The sequence below is a fragment of the Dreissena polymorpha genome, chromosome 11, assembly GCF_020536995.1.
Source record: "Dreissena polymorpha isolate Duluth1 chromosome 11, UMN_Dpol_1.0, whole genome shotgun sequence".
In the NCBI taxonomy this organism is placed as follows: domain Eukaryota; kingdom Metazoa; phylum Mollusca; class Bivalvia; order Myida; family Dreissenidae; genus Dreissena; species Dreissena polymorpha.
The window spans coordinates 82,934,449-82,954,114 of NC_068365.1; the positions used below are offsets into that span (position 1 = coordinate 82,934,449).

Genomic DNA, 19,666 nt, shown 5'->3' on the forward strand with positions numbered 1-19,666 from the left:
GTCAATATTCTAGATTTTAGTATAATATATAGACATTTTAATTTTAGTAAAAATTCCATATTAGTATGATGAATATTATTAAGTAACCGTAAATGAAAGGATTAATTATACTTATGGAAAATACTTCTGCTTTGACATATGCATACATATATCCATGTAGGTTACGATTAGATAGAGCATACGGAAATAAAGAGTTAAAGCCATGCAATTAAGACAATACATCGAACCATAAGAGAGTGAGTCTAAGGTACTTTTCATATTTGGTTTGATTGTGAACACCTTCGTAGCATGAAAATCACCACGTCTCTTTTAAGTTGGTGACTTTTCCACACTCAACATAGATACAGGACCAATTTAACCAATTTAAAATTAACTTTTTAACGATCGAATACTCAACAATAACGCAAACATGTACTTGCACAATCAAAATTGGGAAGTATGATCGACCGTCTGAATAACAACCAATCCATCAATACTGAAAGCTTGAGTCTTTTTAATTAAATTAGTGTTTTTACAAACGAATTCCTTATTCTTATGAAATGAATCAGTCTTTTGTTTTCCATCGTCTGTAAAATGTTTCAATTTAACGGAGCATTTAAGAAATTCATAACGCGATGTTGATATGCTTGAAACTTGGTTGGGCAGACGCACTAGGAAAAATATAAGTGTCCATCTTCTCTTCAATACTCATCAATATATGTATATTTTGTAAAACGCATGGTTTTGTGTATTTTATTCAAAGAAGACATATACATTGTTCAATAATACAATTAGCTCTTGAACTGTTTAATACATATAATGCCTTTAAAATACATACTGTCATGCTTATACAAAGACATGTAACACCAGTTAAGGATATTCCGTTAACGGCTTTTAGTGTTTGTCTGCACGTAACACATGATTGGTATGCATGAGTATAATGCTGAATTAGATATTTAATTGATGAAAGAAGGAAGTATTGTGAATGGCCAGTGACAATAAATGGTCACGTGGATTTTCTCCTCCTATGAGGATTAGAGGAACTTTAAAATTAATATTTTTTCTTAATAAAACATGATATTAAATAAATTTACTCACACTAAATTCATAATTACGTCCATGAAACATAAACAAATTATAATAGCAAGTCAAGTTGCATACAAAAATGTTTGAAATCAACATTATTTTAACCTCGTGCCCAAGTTAGTCATTAATGATCTTACAACGAATGACGTTGCGTGATTCACCGATAATTTGTTCCAGGTGTGTTCAATGGTTGACCATTTGTATTACTGTGTTGCTTGACTGTGTCTGCACTATTGTACAGTATATCTAAAAAATTTAAGTTTTAAATACAACACTTAGCACTTAAGATTGAGACTTCAATAAGACAAAAGCACGCTTTTTTCTACCAGTATGCGCAACTCAAATTATATTGAAAGAGTGCATTGCATTCGAGTTTTTCTTCGTGCATACAACATCATTTAAGATTGTATTACTGAATTTCTGCGCTTTCTAAATGTTTGATTATAAACAATATATTTATTATACATAAGTGCTTAGCACAACTTTATCAATATGTGTTTACACAATCAATGAGAGTGAAATTATAATGGACATAAATTGAAAATATTTTTAAATAAAACGACTTTATATGAAATCAATAAATTAACATGCAAAACATACATATAACATGCTTTGGAACTACGCTTTCGAATAATAGTCTGACAATCACAGTTTAAAATGTTTATTTCGAGTGCATAAAACTAAAACGATATTTGTCTAATGCCGTTCCAACGTTACATATATTAACGATACATCAGTCATATAAATTGTATGCATTTAAATACGGGCACTAATAAGCAATTATATCCAGAAGCATGTAGCCTATAGAGGAAATAATTTTAGTAAAGATATTAATAGGCATAAATGCATTATCGTATAAATCGTTGATATGCATCTTTGAAACTAAGAATACTTTGTAAGCTGACTTGTATACAAGGTATTCGTCGCGAGTTTAATATAGTTGTATCATCACATCATGGGGAATCACCTTTCGTTGTTTTTTTTCGAAATTAATTTCGAAATGATTACGTCATTGAGCGACCAGACTTTATTGCTTTATAAGAGCAAATTGTCTGTTGTTTTCATTGCAGGTCAAACAGTGGCATGGTTTCGTTAAGTGGCGTACGGCTAATGATTTCCACATAATCCGAGTTTGTTGATGTAAAACTTTTATCATATACGCAAACCTGCCAATATTCGCAAATTCATGATAATAATGACAAAATAGCAAGTACAATATAAAGAAGTGAAACATTATGAAAAAGCAAATACAATCACTTCTTGAAATCTGGCAACAAAACAATCTTTGTATTACATGTCTCTGATTAGTTCCTTCGGCTCCATTAACTTCTTACACTTTAATGCAGAACTACATTACAATTCTGTAGAAGATGTCCACCAGCTTATTAACAGCACATCCGTCTATGCACATCTGATGTGCCACTTCCATCATTATCTCCATCTTACGTCTATATATCTCCTGCAGGATAACGTCGTGCTTATCGCTACGCTGTCCGGTTCTGATGAATGCCTCCAGCTCCAGCATCTCCAGCTCCATCCTTATTTTGCTGAACCACAACATCGGCTCTGGGGACGCGATGACGGCCTGTCGTATCCTCTGTAATCTTAGTATAACTCTCGGACCTTCGTCCATCATGTCCGTTATATCTGCTACCCATTTACGTTGCTGCTTATCCTGCAAACCACTTGCTGCCATTAAATTTCTTTCCGGAATCATGTAGTATGACAGTTGTTGTGTGACAATAGCAGTCTTAAGGGCTCTCAGTCCGTCATGAAGCCAGTATAAAAAACTGCGTTGATAAAAGTTATGCTGCGGGTTATTCTCAGCTTGCCAAAGTACTATATTTTTAATCACGTATGATGTAACTTCTTTCTTACAAGGCTTAAGAACATCTTTAACAATCATTTTAAGCATAACATAAACTTGCGTTTGTGTGCTATTAAGATTGTTTACAAGTTCTGTCTCACCAGTGTTAAAACACATCCTCCATTCCATGTGCTTGTAATTACTTCCCTTAAACCCGACTGGGGTTAGGTAGGCTTCTAATGATACGACTTTCTGAACTATCAATGGTAAAGGCCAATGACGGGGTCTGGCAGCCCATCTTTGGAGGATGCTGGGACAGCGACAACGTAGTGCGATTACTCTGTCAACATGAAGTATACCTGAAATTGTTGCAGGAGTCGACGGCCCCGCTCTCTCATGTGCAACTATTTTTGCTGATTGTGTAAATAATGCCGAACATTCGTCTAGGAATAAACTACTACTAAGTAGAACGGCTCCATATCCATTATCACACAGGGAATTACAAATTTGTTCAAACCGTGTATGCGCTGGTCTCTCTTGTAACAGTCTGCAATGTCCTGGATATACGCGTGTATCCATCCTAAACACATCAAGGTCGTTTTGTATGGTATGAAGATTGATACCAGCTTCCACACAGAGGACACCCTTCAACACGTGCAACATGTCCTTGTCGCTTTCAAAAACACAGGTCAGTCCCTCTGCCTTGCTTCCTGCTGTAATAAGAAAGGCATGGCTTGATCGTGTTTTTGCCAGCCTATCATATTCCCTGTATTTCTCAACCCGCCATCTTCTGATCTCCTCGCTGTATCCCAGCCGGGTCATTATAGTACATATTTGCATGGACATATTTTCGACATGATTCTTAAAATACAAAAACACAATATAAATGTTAGTTCACGATGAGTATTTAATTCTATTTCCACTATAAACTATTAAATGCACGTTCCATACATTGGTAAAAATGTAGTTTCAGATAATGTTTATGTTTCAGTTATTCATACAAAGTGCGAAGAGCTTTCTAATTTTTAAATAACATAAGAAATAGAACGAGTTAAAATAAATGCATACATCATTTGTATCTGCATTTCATGTTGCGTATTTTATTAAGTTTCATAAGTAGTGTTGTAGTATTTATTGTAGTGTGGATATTTGAAATATATTAATTACATTTTGTATACGTTAACATTATTTTATATATAATAATTGACTAAATTAATTATCATGGGTCGATTTTTTTTCAATTATGTTTAGCTTTTTCACCGAATCATATTGTTTCCTAAATCATAACAAGTGAATAGTACGTTATTTTCTCATTATCATCATGTAAAATTACATTATTATTTCATTCAGTAATGTCATTGAATCTCGTACATTTATATACTTTTAAACTCGAGTTATAAAACCCTGATATGTAAAGCGTCAGGTACCGTGCGTTAGAAACGTAATTCCGAATGATGCGGATCACTTAGTCTTACCAGATTAATCTTGTTTAATAGGTTATACGTGACACATCTTAAACAAAAATGTACATACATTCATATTGTAGAGACGTTAAATACAGTTCCGTGCGTTCCTACTACTAACGCCAATATGACCATACGATTTACACGAAATTCAGTAATAACTCATTTAAAAGTTGTGCTCATTTATAAAAACAGTTTTAGTATAGTTTATTAAAATTCTAAATCATACCTATTGTGTTATGTTCCTGAATCAGGATTAAGGAAACTATAACACGCATAAAGTTCCATAATGAATCCACACCTGAACCCTAACGGTCGTGCTTGCACAATTAATCCAGTGAGAAGATTATTTAATAACTTCAATGTGGTATAAAGCATGTGGTTTGTTGTTTTCTATCAAGGTTAGAGTTTCGTTTAAGAACTGCAAACTGTAATCAAGTAAACACAAATTCCCTGCGTACCTAATCGCATGTGATTACTGTACATAGCGCTGTGTCTGGCATCGCTTTCAATTCATCCCTTACCCGTGAGAGACGACTGTGCAGGCTGCTGTGGCTGGGAACGCTTTCAGTCCCGAACTTACCTGAGAGTGTCGACTGTACAGGTTGCTGTGTATGGGGACGCTTTCAGTCTTACTTAATGACATACCTGAGAGTGACCGCTGTACAGACTGCTTTGTCTTGGAATACATTATTTATCAAAATCAACATAAATTTGCTGCGTGTGCATTTCTTTCAGACCGATCTACAAATTATACATGCGTCAAACACGTATTTTAGAATGCCGGATGATAAGCAAAATGACACGCGTTTATTCGGCACATTGATTTTAAGGGAGACTTGAAGAAAAGAGGAGCCGAACGAATATCAATAAGTTAAATGACCAACACATGTTTACATAATTGAATGAAATAGGAATACATGCTGTCTACAACTTTTTTATATCGGGTTGTGGTCAGAATTGGTTTTCTATGAGATGCACAAAGTGAGTTTTCGCATTAATTTTCTTATTTAATGCATACAAAGCGATTTTTGCTGATAAAACAGCTAGCGTTGAACTTTATATTTGAGCAATATTGTTCCCATTTAACACTATACACTTAACTAGATTATTCCAGGGTCACATCAAGTAAAAGTTGTCAATTTGCTATCAGTGCCTTTTTAGTATTAAGGTCACAATATACTTATTCCAAACCTTTTGTTATTTCATTTAACATATCCAACTGTAGTCAAAAATAAAGTCAACATTTTGAACGTATGAATCCCCATATTATAACATGTTGTTGATGAGCATTCTATTAAGCTTAATGCATTTAAAACATAAGAAGATTGATCATGAGAAGGAGAAGAAAGAATTTCATTCGTTTCCAAGTTCGCTGTGTGTTCATGTTTTTACCAGAAGTTTTAAACTGATGTAACCCGCATTCGCGCACGTTTCCCTCTGTAGTTTCCAGTCTTAAAACATAACATTGATTTCTTAGTGAACATCAATACTTCCTCTTTACACAAGTCTACATTAAATAGCATACGAGTGGAGTTAATTGAACACATGTCTTCCAGTTTATCAATGTGTGTATACTTGCACATCTCAATTATTTAGTATAATGTTACTTACATTCTCTGAGTTACCCGTACCTAACGGCTTCACATGCCTCAGTGTCTAGGAACGCTTTCAGTCACTTACTAACTACTAGTTTGCGTCTAGTTAGAGAGTAGTGTCTGGGAACGCGTTAAGTCCTTGACTTACCCGAATCTAACGGCTGGAAAGGCTGTTGTACCTAGGAGCGCGTTAAGTCCTTGACATTCCCGTACGCGACGGATGCACTGGCTGCTGTGTCTACGAGCGCTTTAAGTCCCTGACTAACCGAGAAGGCTGCAAAGGCTGTATTGTCTAGGAGCGCTTTCATTTCTTTACTTACCGGTACGTGACGGTTGAACCAGCTTAAGTGTGTAAGAGCGATTTTAGTGTGTTACTTACCTTAACATAAAGGTTGCAAATACTTTTGTTTCTAGGAGCGGTTTAAGTCAATTACTTACCCGTATGTGAAGGCTGCACAAGTTGCTGTGTCTGGGAGCGCTTTCGGTCCCTGACTTACCCGTATGTGAAGGCTGCACAGGCTGCAGTGTCTTGGAGTGCTTTCAGTCCCTGACTTACCCGTTCGTGAATGTTTCACAGGCCGCTAAGAGTGCTTTCAGTCCCTGACTTATCCGTAGGTTAAGGCTGCCACAAGCTACTGTGTCGAGCGAGGAGTGTTTTAAGTCCCTGATGTACCCGAACGTGAAGATTGCACATGCTGCTAGAAGCGCTTTTAGTCCCGGACTTACCCGTATGTGAAGGTTGCACAGGCTACTGTGTCTAGGAGCGTTTTCAGTCCCCGACTTACCCGTATGTGAAGGTTGCACAGACTACTGTGTCTAGGGGCGCTTTCAGTCCCTGACTTATCCGTATGTGAAGGTTGCACAGGCTACTGTGTCTAGGAGCGCTTTCAGTCCCTGACTAACCCGTATGTGAAGGCTGCACAGACTACTTTGTCTAGGAGCGCTTTTAGTCCCTGACTTACCTGTATGTGAAGGCTGCACAGACTACTGTGTCTAGGAGCGCTTTCAGTCACTGACTTACCCGTATGTGAAGGCTGCACAGACTACTGTGTCTAGGAGCGCTTTCAGTCCCTGACTTACCCGTATGTGAAGGTTGCACAGGCTACTGTGTCTCGGAGCGCTTTCAGTCCCTGACTTATCCGTATGTGAAGGCTGCACAGATTACTGTGTCTGGGAGCGCTTTCAGTCCCTGACTTACCCGTACGTGAAGGCTGCGCAGACTACTGTGTCTAGGAGCGCTTCCAATCCCTGACATACCCATATGTGAAGGCTGCACAGGCTACTGTGTCTAGGAGCGCTTTCAGTCCCTGACTTACCCGTATGTTAAGGCTGCACAGACTACTGTGTCTAGGAGCACTTTCAGTCCCTGACTTACCCGTATGTGAAGGTTGCACAGGCTACTGTGTCTAGGAGCACTTTCAGTCCCTGACTTACCCCTATGTGAAGGCTGCACAGACTACTGTGTCTAGGATCGCTTTCAGTCACGAATTACCCGTATGTGAAGGCTGCACATACTACTGTGTATAGGAGCGCTTTCAGTCCCTGACTTACCCGTATGTGAAGGCTGCACAGGCTACTGTGTCTAGGAGCGCTTTCAGTCCCTGACTTACCCGTATGTGAAGGCTGCACAGACTACTGTGTCTAGGAGCGCTTTCAGTCCCTGATTTACCGGTATGTGAAGGTTGCACAGGCTACTGTGTCTAGGAGCTCTTTCAGTCCCTGACTTACCCGTATGTGAAGGTTGCACAGGCTACTGTGTCTAGGAGCGCTTTCAGTCCCTGACTTACCCGTATGTGAAGGCTGCACAGACTACTGTATCTAGGAGCGCTTTCAGTCCCTGACTTACACGTATGTGAAAGCTGCACAGGCTACTGTGTCTAGGAGCGCTTTCAGTCCCTGACTTACCCGTAAATGAAGGCTGCACAGTCTACTGTGTCTAGGAGCGCTTTTAGTCCCTGACTTAGCCGTATGTGAAGGTTGCACAGGCTAATGTGTCTAGGAGCGCTTTCAGTCCCTGACTAACCCGTATGTGAAGGCTGCACAGACTACTGTGTCTAGGAGCGCTTTCAGTCCCTGACTTACTCGTATGTGAAGGTTGCACAGGCTACTGTGTCTAGGAGCGCTTTCAGTCCCTGACTTACCCGTATGTGAAGGCTGCACAGGCTACTGTGTCCAGGAGCGCTTTCAGTCTCTGACTTACCCGTATGTGAAGGTTGCACAGGCTACTGTGTCCAGGAGCTCTTTCAGTCCCTGACTTACCCGTACGTGAAGGCTGCACAGACTACTGTGTCTAGGAGCTCTTTCAGTCCCTGACTTACCCGTATGTGAAGGTTGCACAGGCTACTGTGTCTAGGAGCACTTTCAGTCCCTGACTTACCCGTATGTGAAGGCTGAACAGACTAGTACACTACTGTGTCTAGGAGCGCTCTCAGTCTCTGACTCACCCGTATGTGAAGGCGGCACAGACTATTGTGGTTATGAGCGCTTTCAGTCCCTGACTTACCCGTATGTGAAGGCTGCACAGACTACTGTGTCTATGAGCGCTTTCAGTCCCTGACTTACCCGTACGTGAAGGCTGCACAGACTACTGTGTTTAGGAGCGCTTTCAGTCCCTGACTTACCCGTATGTGAAGGCTGCACAGACTACTGTGTCTAGGAGCGCTTTCAGTCCCTGACTTACCCGTAGTTGAAGGCTGCACAGACAACTGTGTCTAGGAGCGCTTTCAGTCCCTGACTTACCCGTATGTGAAGGCGGCACAGACTACTGTGTCTAGGAGCGCTTTTAGTCCCTGACTTACCCGTAGTTGAAGGCTGCACAGACTACTGTGTCTAGGAGCGCTTTCAGTCCCTGACTTACCCGTATGTGAAGGCGGCACAGACTACTGTGTCTATGAGCGCTTTCAGTCCCTGACTTACCCGTATGTGAAGGCTGCACAGTCTACTGTGTCTAGGAGCGCTTTTAGTCCCTGACTTACCCGTATGTGAAGGCTGCACAGGCTAATGTGTCTAGGAGCGCTTTCAGTCCCTGACTAACCCGTATGTGAAGGCTGCACAGACTACTGTGTCTAGGAGCGCTTTTAGTCCCTGACTTACTCGTATGTGAAGGTTGAACAGGCTACTGGGTCTAGGAGCGCTTTCAGTCCCTGACTTACCCGTATGTGAAGGCTGCACAGGCTACTGTGTCTAGGAGCGCTTTCAGTCTCTGACTTACCCGTATGTGAAGGTTGCACAGGCTACTGTGTCCAGGAGCTCTTTCAGTCCCTGACTTACCCGTACGTGAAGGCTGCACAGACTACTGTGTCTAGGAGCTCTTTCAGTCCCTGACTTACCCGTATGTGAAGGTTGCACAGGCTACTGTGTCTAGGAGCGCTTTCAGTCCCTGACTTACCCGTATGTGAAGGCTGAACAGACTAGTACACTACTGTGTCTAGGAGCGCTCTCAGTCTCTGACTTACCCGTATGTGAAGGCTGCACAGACTACTGTGGTTATGAGCGCTTTCAGTCCCTGACTTACCCGTATGTGAAGGCTGCACAGACTACTGTGTCTAGGAGCGCTTTCTGTCCCTGACTTACCCGTACGTGAAGGCTGCACATACTACTGTGTCTAGGAGCGCTTTCAGTCCCTGACTTACCCGTATGTGAAGGCTGCATTGACTACTGTGTCTAGGAGCGCTTTCAGTCCCTGACTTACCCGTAGTTGAAGGCTGCACAGACAACTGTGTCTAGGAGCGCTTTCAGTCCCTGACTTACCCGTATGTGAAGGCGGCACAGACTACTGTGTCTAGGAGCGCTTTTAGTCCCTGACTTACCCGTAGTTGAAGGCTGCACAGACTACTGTGTCTAGGAGCGCTTTCAGTCCCTGACTTACCCGTATGTGAAGGCGGCACAGACTACTGTGTCTATGAGCGCTTTCAGTCCCTGACTTACCCGTATGTAAAGGCTGCACAGTCTACTGTGTCTAGGAGCGCTTTTAGTCCCTGACTTACCCGTATGTGAAGGCTGCACAGGCTAATGTGTCTAGGAGCGCTTTCAGTCCCTGACTAACCCGTATGTGAAGGCTGCACAGACTACTGTGTCTAGGAGCGCTTTTAGTCCCTGACTTACTCGTATGTGAAGGTTGCACAGGCTACTGGGTCTAGGAGCGCTTTCAGTCCCTGACTTACCCGTATGTGAAGGCTGCACAGGCTACTGTGTCTAGGAGCGCTTTCAGTCTCTGACTTACCCGTATGTGAAGGTTGCACAGGCTACTGTGTCCAGGAGCTCTTTCAGTCCCTGACTTACCCGTACGTGAAGGCTGCACAGACTACTGTGTCTAGGAGCTCTTTCAGTCCCTGACTTACCCGTATGTGAAGGTTGCACAGGCTACTGTGTCTAGGAGCGCTTTCAGTCCCTGACTTACCCGTATGTGAAGGCTGAACAGACTAGTACACTACTGTGTCTAGGAGCGCTCTCAGTCTCTGACTTACCCGTATGTGAAGGCTGCACAGACTACTGTGGTTATAAGCGCTTTCAGTCCCTGACTTACCCGTATGTGAAGGCTGCACAGACTACTGTGTCTAGGAGCGCTTTCTGTCCCTGACTTACCCGTACGTGAAGGCTGCACATACTACTGTGTCTAGGAGCGCTTTCAGTCCCTGACTTACCCGTATGTGAAGGCTGCATTGACTACTGTGTCTAGGAGCGCTTTCAGTCCCTGACTTACCCGTAGTTGAAGGCTGCACAGACAACTGTGTCTAGGAGCGCTTTCAGTCCCTGACTTACCCGTATGTGAAGGCGGCACAGACTACTGTGTCTATAAGCGCTTTTAGTCCCTGACTTACCCGTAGTTGAAGGCTGCACAGACTACTGTGTCTAGGAGCGCTTTCAGTCCCTGACTTACCCGTATGTGAAGGCGGCACATACTACTGTGTCTATGAGCACTTTCAGTCCCTGACTTTCTCGAACGTTAAGGCTGCACAGTCTACTATGTCTAGGAGCGCTTTCAGTCCCTGCCTTACCCGTATGTAAAGGTTGCACAGGCTACAGTGTCTAGTAGCGCGTTCAGTCCCTGACTTACCCGTATGTGAAGGCTGCACAGACTACTGTGTCTAGGAGCGCTTTCAGTCCCTGACTTACTCGTATGTGAAGGCTGCACAGACTACTATGTCTAGGAGCGCTTTCAGTCCCTGACTTACCCGTATGTGAAGGCTGCACAGACAACTGTGTCTAGGAGCGCTTTCAGTCCCTGACTAACCCGTATGTGAAGGCTGCACAGACTACTGTGTCTAAGATTGCTTTCAGTCCCTGACTTACCCGTACGTGAAGGCTTCACAGACTACTGTGCCTAGGATTGCTTTCAGTCCCTGACTTACTCGTATGTGAAGGTTGCACTGACTACTATGTCTAGGAGTGCTTTCAGTCCCTGACTTACCCGTACGTCAAGGCTGCACAGACTACTGTGTCTAGGAGTGCGTTCAGTCCATGACTTACCCGTATCTGAAGATTGCACAGGCTACTATGTCTAGGAGCGCTTTCAGTCCATGACTTACACGTATGTGAATGTTGCAAAGACTACTGTGTCTAGGTGCGCTTTCAGTCCCTGACTAACCCGTATGTGAAGGCTGCACAGACGGCTGTGTCTAGGAGCGCTTTCAGTCCCTGACTTACTCGAATGTGAAGGTTGCACTGACTACTATGTCTAGGAGTGCTTTCAGTCCATGACTTACCCGTATGTGAAGGCTGCACAGACTACTGTGTCTAGGAGCGATTTCAGTCCCTGACTTACTCCTATGTGAAGGCTGCACAGACTACTGTGTCTAGGAGCGCTTTCAGTCCCTGACTTACCCGTATGTGAAGGCTGCACAGACTACTGTGTCTAGGAGCGCTTTTAGTCCCTGACTTACTCGTATGTGAAGGTTGCACAGGCTACTGGGTCTAGGAGCGCTTTCAGTCCCTGACTTACCCGTATGTGAAGGCTGCACAGGCTACTGTGTCTAGGAGCGCTTTCAGTCTCTGACTTACCCGTATGTGAAGGTTGCACAGGCTACTGTGTCCAGGAGCTCTTTCAGTCCCTGACTTACCCGTACGTGAAGGCTGCACAGACTACTGTGTCTAGGAGCTCTTTCAGTCCCTGACTTACCCGTATGTGAAGGTTGCACAGGCTACTGTGTCTAGGAGCGCTTTCAGTCCCTGACTTACCCGTATGTGAAGGCTGAACAGACTAGTACACTACTGTGTCTAGGAGCGCTCTCAGTCTCTGACTTACCCGTATGTGAAGGCTGCACAGACTACTGTGGTTATGAGCGCTTTCAGTCCCTGACTTACCCGTATGTGAAGGCTGCACAGACTACTGTGTCTAGGAGCGCTTTCTGTCCCTGACTTACCCGTACGTGAAGGCTGCACATACTACTGTGTCTAGGAGCGCTTTCAGTCCCTGACTTACCCGTATGTGAAGGCTGCATTGACTACTGTGTCTAGGAGCGCTTTCAGTCCCTGACTTACCCGTAGTTGAAGGCTGCACAGACAACTGTGTCTAGGAGCGCTTTCAGTCCCTGACTTACCCGTATGTGAAGGCGGCACAGACTACTGTGTCTATAAGCGCTTTTAGTCCCTGACTTACCCGTAGTTGAAGGCTGCACAGACTACTGTGTCTAGGAGCGCTTTCAGTCCCTGACTTACCCGTATGTGAAGGCGGCACATACTACTGTGTCTATGAGCACTTTCAGTCCCTGACTTTCTCGAACGTTAAGGCTGCACAGTCTACTATGTCTAGGAGCGCTTTCAGTCCCTGCCTTACCCGTATGTAAAGGTTGCACAGGCTACAGTGTCTAGTAGCGCGTTCAGTCCCTGACTTACCCGTATGTGAAGGCTGCACAGACTACTGTGTCTAGGAGCGCTTTCAGTCCCTGACTTACTCGTATGTGAAGGCTGCACAGACTACTATGTCTAGGAGCGCTTTCAGTCCCTGACTTACCCGTATGTGAAGGCTGCACAGACAACTGTGTCTAGGAGCGCTTTCAGTCCCTGACTAACCCGTATGTGAAGGCTGCACAGACTACTGTGTCTAAGATTGCTTTCAGTCCCTGACTTACCCGTACGTGAAGGCTTCACAGACTACTGTACCTAGGATTGCTTTCAGTCCCTGACTTACTCGTATGTGAAGGTTGCACTGACTACTATGTCTAGGAGTGCTTTCAGTCCCTGACTTACCCGTACGTCAAGGCTGCACAGACTACTGTGTCTAGGAGTGCGTTCAGTCCATGACTTACCCGTATCTGAAGATTGCACAGGCTACTATGTCTAGGAGCGCTTTCAGTCCATGACTTACACGTATGTGAATGTTGCAAAGACTACTGTGTCTAGGTGCGCTTTCAGTCCCTGACTAACCCGTATGTGAAGGCTGCACAGACGGCTGTGTCTAGGAGCGCTTTCAGTCCCTGACTTACTCGAATGTGAAGGTTGCACTGACTACTATGTCTAGGAGTGCTTTCAGTCCATGACTTACCCGTATGTGAAGGCTGCACAGACTACTGTGTCTAGGAGCGATTTCAGTCCCTGACTTACTCCTATGTGAAGGCTGCACAGACTACTGTGTCTAGGAGCGCTTTCAGTCCCTGACTTACCCGTATGTGAAGGTTGCACAGACTACTGTGTCTAGGAGTGCTTTCAGTCCCTGACTAACCTGTACGTGAATTGCACAGGCTGCAATGAGTGCTTTTAGTCCTCGACTTATCCGTACGTGAAGGTTCCACAGGCTACAGTGTATAGGAGTGCGTTCAGTACCTGACTTATGCGTTCGTGAAGGTTGCACAGGCTGCTAGGAGTGCTCTCATTCCATGACTTAGTCGTGTCTGAAGGTTGTTCGGGCTTCTAAGAGCGCTTTCAGTCCCTGGCTTAGCCATACGTGAAGGTTGAACAGGCTACTGTGTCTAGGAGTGCTTCCAGATAACGAATTACCCGTACGTGAAGGTTGCACTGGCTGATAGGAGCGTTTCAGTCACTGACTTACCCGTACGTAAAGGTTGCACAGGCTACTGTGGCTATGAGTGTTTTCAGTCCCTGACCTACCCGTATTTGAAGGTTGCACCGACTACTAGGAGCGCTTTCAGTCCCGCACTTACTCGTATGTGAAGGTTGCACCGGCGACTGTGTCTAGGATTGCTTGGAGTCCCTGACTAACCTGTATGTGAAGGTTGCACAGGCGGACAAGAGCGCTTATATATCTTTACCTATCCGTACGTGAAGGTTGCACAGGCTACTGTGTATAAGAGTGCGTTCAGTTCCTGACTTACCCGTATGTGAAGGTTGCTCAGGTAACTGATTTACAAGTGGTTTCAGTTCCTGAATTACCCGTACGAGAAGGTTGCACTTGCTGCGTGAAGCGCTTCAGTCACTGACTTACCCGTACGTGAAGTTTGCACAGGCTAATGTGTCTATGAGTGCTTACAGTCCTTGACATACCCTACTTGAAGGTTGCACCGACTGCTAGGAGCGGTTTGAGTCCCTGACTTACCCGTATGTGAAGGTTGCACAGGCTACTGTGTCTAGGAGTGTTTTTCAGTCCCTGACATACTCGTTTGTGAAGGTTGCACAGGCTACTGTGTACAGGAGCGCTTTAAGTCCCTAAATTATCCGTACGTGAGGGTTGCACTGGCTGCTAGATGCGCTTCAGTCCCTGACTTACCGGTATGTGAAGGTTGCACAGGCTACTGTGTCTAGGAGCGCTTTCAGTCCCTGAATTTCCCGTATGTGAAGGTTGCACAGGCTACTGTGTCTAGGGGTGCTTTCGTTCCCTGACATACCCGTATGTGAAGGTGTCACAGGCTACTGTGTCTAGGAGTGCTTTCGTTCCCTGACAAACCCGTATGTGAAGCTTGCTCGGGCAGCTACGAGCGCTGTCAGTCCCTTACTTACCCGTACGTGAAGGTTTCACAGGCTACTGTGTCAATGAGTGTTTTCAGTCTCTGACTTACCCATACGTAAAGGTTGCACTGGCTGCTAGGAGCGCTACAGTCAATGACTAACCCGTGCGTGACGGTTGCACAGGCTACTGTTTTTTAGAGTGCTATTAGTCCCTGACTAACCCGTATGTAAAGTGTGCACTGACTGCTAAGGGCGCGCTTTATTCGCTGATTTACCCGTACGTTAATGTTGCACAGGATACTGTGTCTAGGAGTGCTTTCAGTTTCATAACGTTCAATCCCTCACTTTCCCGTACGTTAAGGCTGCACAGGCTGCTAGGAGCGCTTTCAGTTTTTGACTGACCTGTACGTAAAGGATGCACAGGCCACTGTGTCTAGGAGTGCTTACTTGCCCGTACATGATTTACCCTCGAGATGATTGTACAGGCTGATGTGGACTGGAACACTTTCATTCCAATGCTTACGTGTGATTGACGGCCGTACATGTTCTTGTATCTTTGGGCGCTTTCAGCCCCTGTCTAACCTGAGAGTGACGACTGTACAGGCTGCTGTGTCCTGGAACGCTTTCAGTCTGTGATGTGGCTCGATCGATGCCTCCTTCTGCCATTTTCAATCGGCTGTGGGTGCATAATTGTATTCAATCATTTAATTACAATGAAAAGACAAGAGAGCTGTCATGTTAGCCCGAATACTAAATTTCGTAAGAGATAAAAGCCTAAGGCTTTCGACGCAATCGAGCTAAAATAAATAGGTTTGAACTATACTAAAACAAATGTATGTGATATATGCAGCGAACACATTGAAACAATAGAACACCTTTTCTGGGAGTGCAAACATATTCAAATTCTATGGAACCAGTTAACAACATTTCTAGAGAAACAACATTTACAATTAACAGTGTCTCTCTTAAATATCAGTTTCGGTGTAAATACATTTGTTTTGGATAGGTTGCACTTAAAAAGATATTTATTTGTAGCTATGATTCTATGGACATATTTATATTGAAAATTTCTCAGTGTGCTATCTATAGTTGTTTTATATGGCATGATAAATATTTGTTTTCAATTAAATTCTTGTTCTCGAAGAAGGCTTTTTCATTTATTTTGAATCTTGGAGTTTTCTGCTGGGAGTTTAATTTGTAGTTTGTAAAATATTTTGTTTGTTTTGTTTTGTTTTGCAAGTATGTTTTCCGTGAATGATGTTTGAGTACATGGTGTGTTATTTGTATTAACTGTAGATTTAATATGTATGGGTATGCTTTTAATTAATGTGTAATACATTAGGAAATTTCTTGAAGGTATTCCGTATATATAACATATATTCTCAAAAGAATAGAAGTTTGTTTTCTGTAATCGTACAATTGGTCGACATATTTAATGTTTTGTTCAAAAAGTGTTTATAGAAAAAAGTATTATTGTTTGAAGTTATGTCTTTATTGTTCCATAAAATAGTTTTACTTGTGATTTGGGTTTTCTAGGTTATGAGTAGCATTAGTCCATGCCGATAAAACAGTAGATAGAAATATGTTTTCGTTTGCAATTTCATGCAAAATGGTAGTGTTGATGTTACATTCAAAAAGTAAGGAGTGACCCTATTTTTTTAGGATTTTCTAGTAGAATTATTTCCATTTACTCGTATTGGTATTATCTAGGTATCTTTTAACCCAGCTGCATTTGATTGCATTCAAGAATGAGTCGATGTCTGTTAATTGGATACCTCCATTTTCTACAGATCGAATTAACTGAGTTCGTTTAATTTTATCAGGCTTACCGTCCCATATGAAATTAAATATTGCTGATTTTATATCGTTAATAATATCATTTGGTGGATTTGGGAGAGTTGTTAGTGTATAAATTAATTTAGGGAGTGCAAATGTTTTTAACATGGTGTTTTTTTCCGATAGTGTAAGCTAACGGTGTTGCCATGATTTTAAACATTTTTTTTATTTTTGTAGTTTAGACAATATGTTTTTAAGAATAGTTTTATTTTCATTGTTTGTAAAGGTTATTCCTAACGTTGTTGCTTCTTCTGATGTCCAGATGAATTTCATTTCTTTTTTAAGATGCATATTACTTTGTTTAAATTTACCTACTCTTAGCACAGTACATTTACTTTTGCTTAATGTAAGACCCGATGCCATTCCAAAAAGGGTTAGCGATTCTATAAGATTATTGAATGAGTCACTAATGTCGTTTAAAAAATAAGTTGCATCGTCAGCAAATAGGGACTGTTTAATTTCTTCGTCGGGTTCTATCGATATTCCCTTTATATGTTCATTTGATTGTATATAGCGTGATAGATATTCGATGCATATAATAAATAGCGAGGATGAAAGTGGACATCCTAGTCTTACCCCTCGTTCGATGTTAAAACTGTTTGAGAAAAAGCCATTGTTAATAACTATACTGTTAATATCGGCTTTCAATTCCTATACAAAGCAAGACGATTTCGCAATAAATACATGGAATCCCAGCCAGGTTGGTATGTTTGATTCTGAAGCGTGTCCGGACATGATTATCGATACAGGTTATAAACAAATTTAATGCTCATGATTGCGATTCAAATTCTAGATTTTCGGAATGGAAATATATATCAAAACAAATTACAAATGAGCAGACATTGGAAAGTTACAGTCGTAATTAAATACATTTACTTTTGAAAGTGTGTCTGCACTTTCGATTTCAAAATCGTTCAATAAAAATAATTTTCTTGTTAGAGTAAATAATTTCGATAAACAAGTTTTATTATTGTGTCATAGAAAACAAACTTAATATTAACCACTTTAAGTAAACTCTGCGAAGATTCAATAATAACAAAGGAACTTACCTTTAGGGTAATCACTCGACAAACTGCGAGCATAACTACTCAGTAATGCTTAACCTACTCTCTATTAATAGCGCTCGCGTCACACTATAAAACACTACACTATAAATCGTGATATATCGACTATCTTCGGAAATTAAATAGTTCGGTTGACAAGAAATTTAATGGATTTTATACTATATTGCATTTTCGTGTGATCATGAATCCAATGATTTTAAAGGGGCGTTTTCACAGACGTTGGCATGTATTGAAGTGTGTCATTAAATGCTTTATATTTATAAATGTAAACATTGGGTCTAAAAGCTCTAAAAAAAAATAAGTTTAAGACAGAAAGAAAAGTAACCCTCAACTTGGCTCGAACCACTGACCCATGGGAGTAAAAGGCTTTCGCTTAAACAACTCGGCCATCCGTGCTAATACAATGAAATTTGTTCTTTTAACTTTATATAAGCAATCCTCGTAGTATCACAAAATATAAACGACATCAACAGAACTCTCCAAATTATTCATTCGTTTCGCGTTTCACGCTTTATAATTTTCAGGTTTTTAACTCGTCAAAAGATGCATATAATGGATTGTTTAGAGCATGGTAAATGTTAAGTATCACTGTTTCCTCACAAATATCATAACTTCAAAGAAAATTTGCGAGTCTGAAAATATTTTTTTTGCCAATTAACAAAAACGTTAAAATGTCTGATATGTGACTTCGAACTTGAACGTGCATTGTATAATGTATTTCACGATGAAGAGGACACACGAAAATCCAGGAAAATAAGTGATATGTTGTCTTGTTTTATATCAATACGAACATAAGAAAGGCATTTCTCACCATTTATCCTCCTTGATACTTAAAATGTTTAGCGAAACGAGGTCGATTCTCCGAGTACCAGTTTAGAGTTTTAAGAGCAGTTTTGCGACGCTGGGCTCGCAACTTAAACATAATTAAACTGTGCTTCGGGAAATAGGGACTTAATTTTTGCACGTAAAAAAGTGTCGTTCATGATTAGCCTGTGCAATCAAATCATTGACAAAAATTTTACACTTGTATATATTTTTTTTTACTTAAAAGGAAGTCTCTTCTATACGAAATTCCTTTACTATGTTTTAAACATAGCATTTTAAACAGACAAAAAATGCCATATTCATGTAAAAAAATTCGTTATAATAAGATAATATGTAGTTTTCGATACAAAGCCTAACCACAACATTAAAAGAAACGTCCTGAATTAAGACATTAAACGCTGTCTGCAACTCCAAACCTGAATGAGCCAAAGAGAATGTGACCCATCTGTTCAGGGATAATTTTACCAATCTGTCCATATACAATGTGACCGATCTGTCCGGAGATAATGTGACCGATCTGTTCTGAGAGTATTTGACAGATCTGTCCTGAGTGAATGTGACCGATCTGTCCTATGAGTATGTAACTAATATGTCCTGATAATATGTTACCAATCTGTCCTGAGAGAATATGACCATATAATCCTGAGAGAATGTGACCGATCTCTCCGGAGAGAATCTGATCGATCTGTCTTGCGAGAATTTGACCGATTGGTCCACACAAAATGTGACCGATATTTCCAGAGAGAATGAGACCGATCTATCCTTAGGGAATGTGTCCGATTTGTCCTGGGGGAATGTGACCGATCTATCCTGAGAGGAGGTGGACAGATCTATCCTAAGAGTATGTGACCGATCTGTTCGTAGAGTTTTTTACCGATCTGTCCTGAGATAATGTGGCCTACATGAAGGCCAGAAATGTTGTTGCTACGAGTGCTTGCAGGTAACTAGCTCATGCCACAGACTAAGGACGACTCGCTATTCAAGGATACATAAACTGTATATTCATGTATATGTAACATACATTAACCGCATACAAGCAGAAAGTGTAGTCCCTGATTTGACTACACGAACTTGCATTAAGCCCAGTTTTCCCAAAACAATTCTTATCTTACGTCTATACTGCAATAAAACCATTTGAAATTGAAGCTAAGAAGTTATCGGTTCCTA

The 19,666-nt window shown here is 41.8% G+C and overlaps 3 protein-coding genes across 4 annotated transcripts in view; 1 reads left to right on the forward strand and 2 right to left on the reverse strand.

Annotated features, from left to right (window-relative positions):
- LOC127851898 (uncharacterized) overlaps nt 1–17,702 on the reverse strand; it is a 71,361-nt gene extending 53,659 nt beyond the window's left edge. Inside the window, exon 1 of one of the 2 annotated variants that reach the window (XM_052385853.1) lies at nt 17,660–17,699. The gene's annotated coding sequence lies outside the window, so the exon portion shown is untranslated. Of the gene's footprint in view, nt 1–17,659 lie in introns of both variants that reach the window. The other variant, XM_052385855.1, reaches the window with a different exon arrangement.
- LOC127851894 (translation initiation factor eIF-2B subunit gamma-like) overlaps nt 1–19,666 on the forward strand; it is a 488,689-nt gene that overhangs the window by 415,242 nt on the left and 53,781 nt on the right. The window lies entirely within an intron of this gene.
- Nucleotides 2,414–15,445, reverse strand: LOC127849986 (uncharacterized). The gene is made up of 2 exons (XM_052382721.1): nt 15,357–15,445; nt 2,414–3,733 (listed from the first exon to the last, which is right to left on the reverse strand). The coding sequence occupies exons 1-2, from the start codon at nt 15,438–15,440 to the stop codon at nt 2,414–2,416; spliced, it is 1,404 nt and encodes a 467-aa protein (XP_052238681.1). The 5' UTR covers nt 15,441–15,445.

Excerpts from the sequence above, each read along its gene's own strand:
- LOC127849986 (XM_052382721.1), bottom strand. The coding sequence starts at position 15,440 with ATGGCAGAAGGAGGCATCGATCGAGCCACATCACAGACTGAAAGCGTT. Across the intron at positions 3,734-15,356 it reads TGTACAGTCGTCACTCTCAG|AATCATGTCGAAAATATGTC; the intron begins GTTAGACAGGGG and ends TTGTATTTTAAG.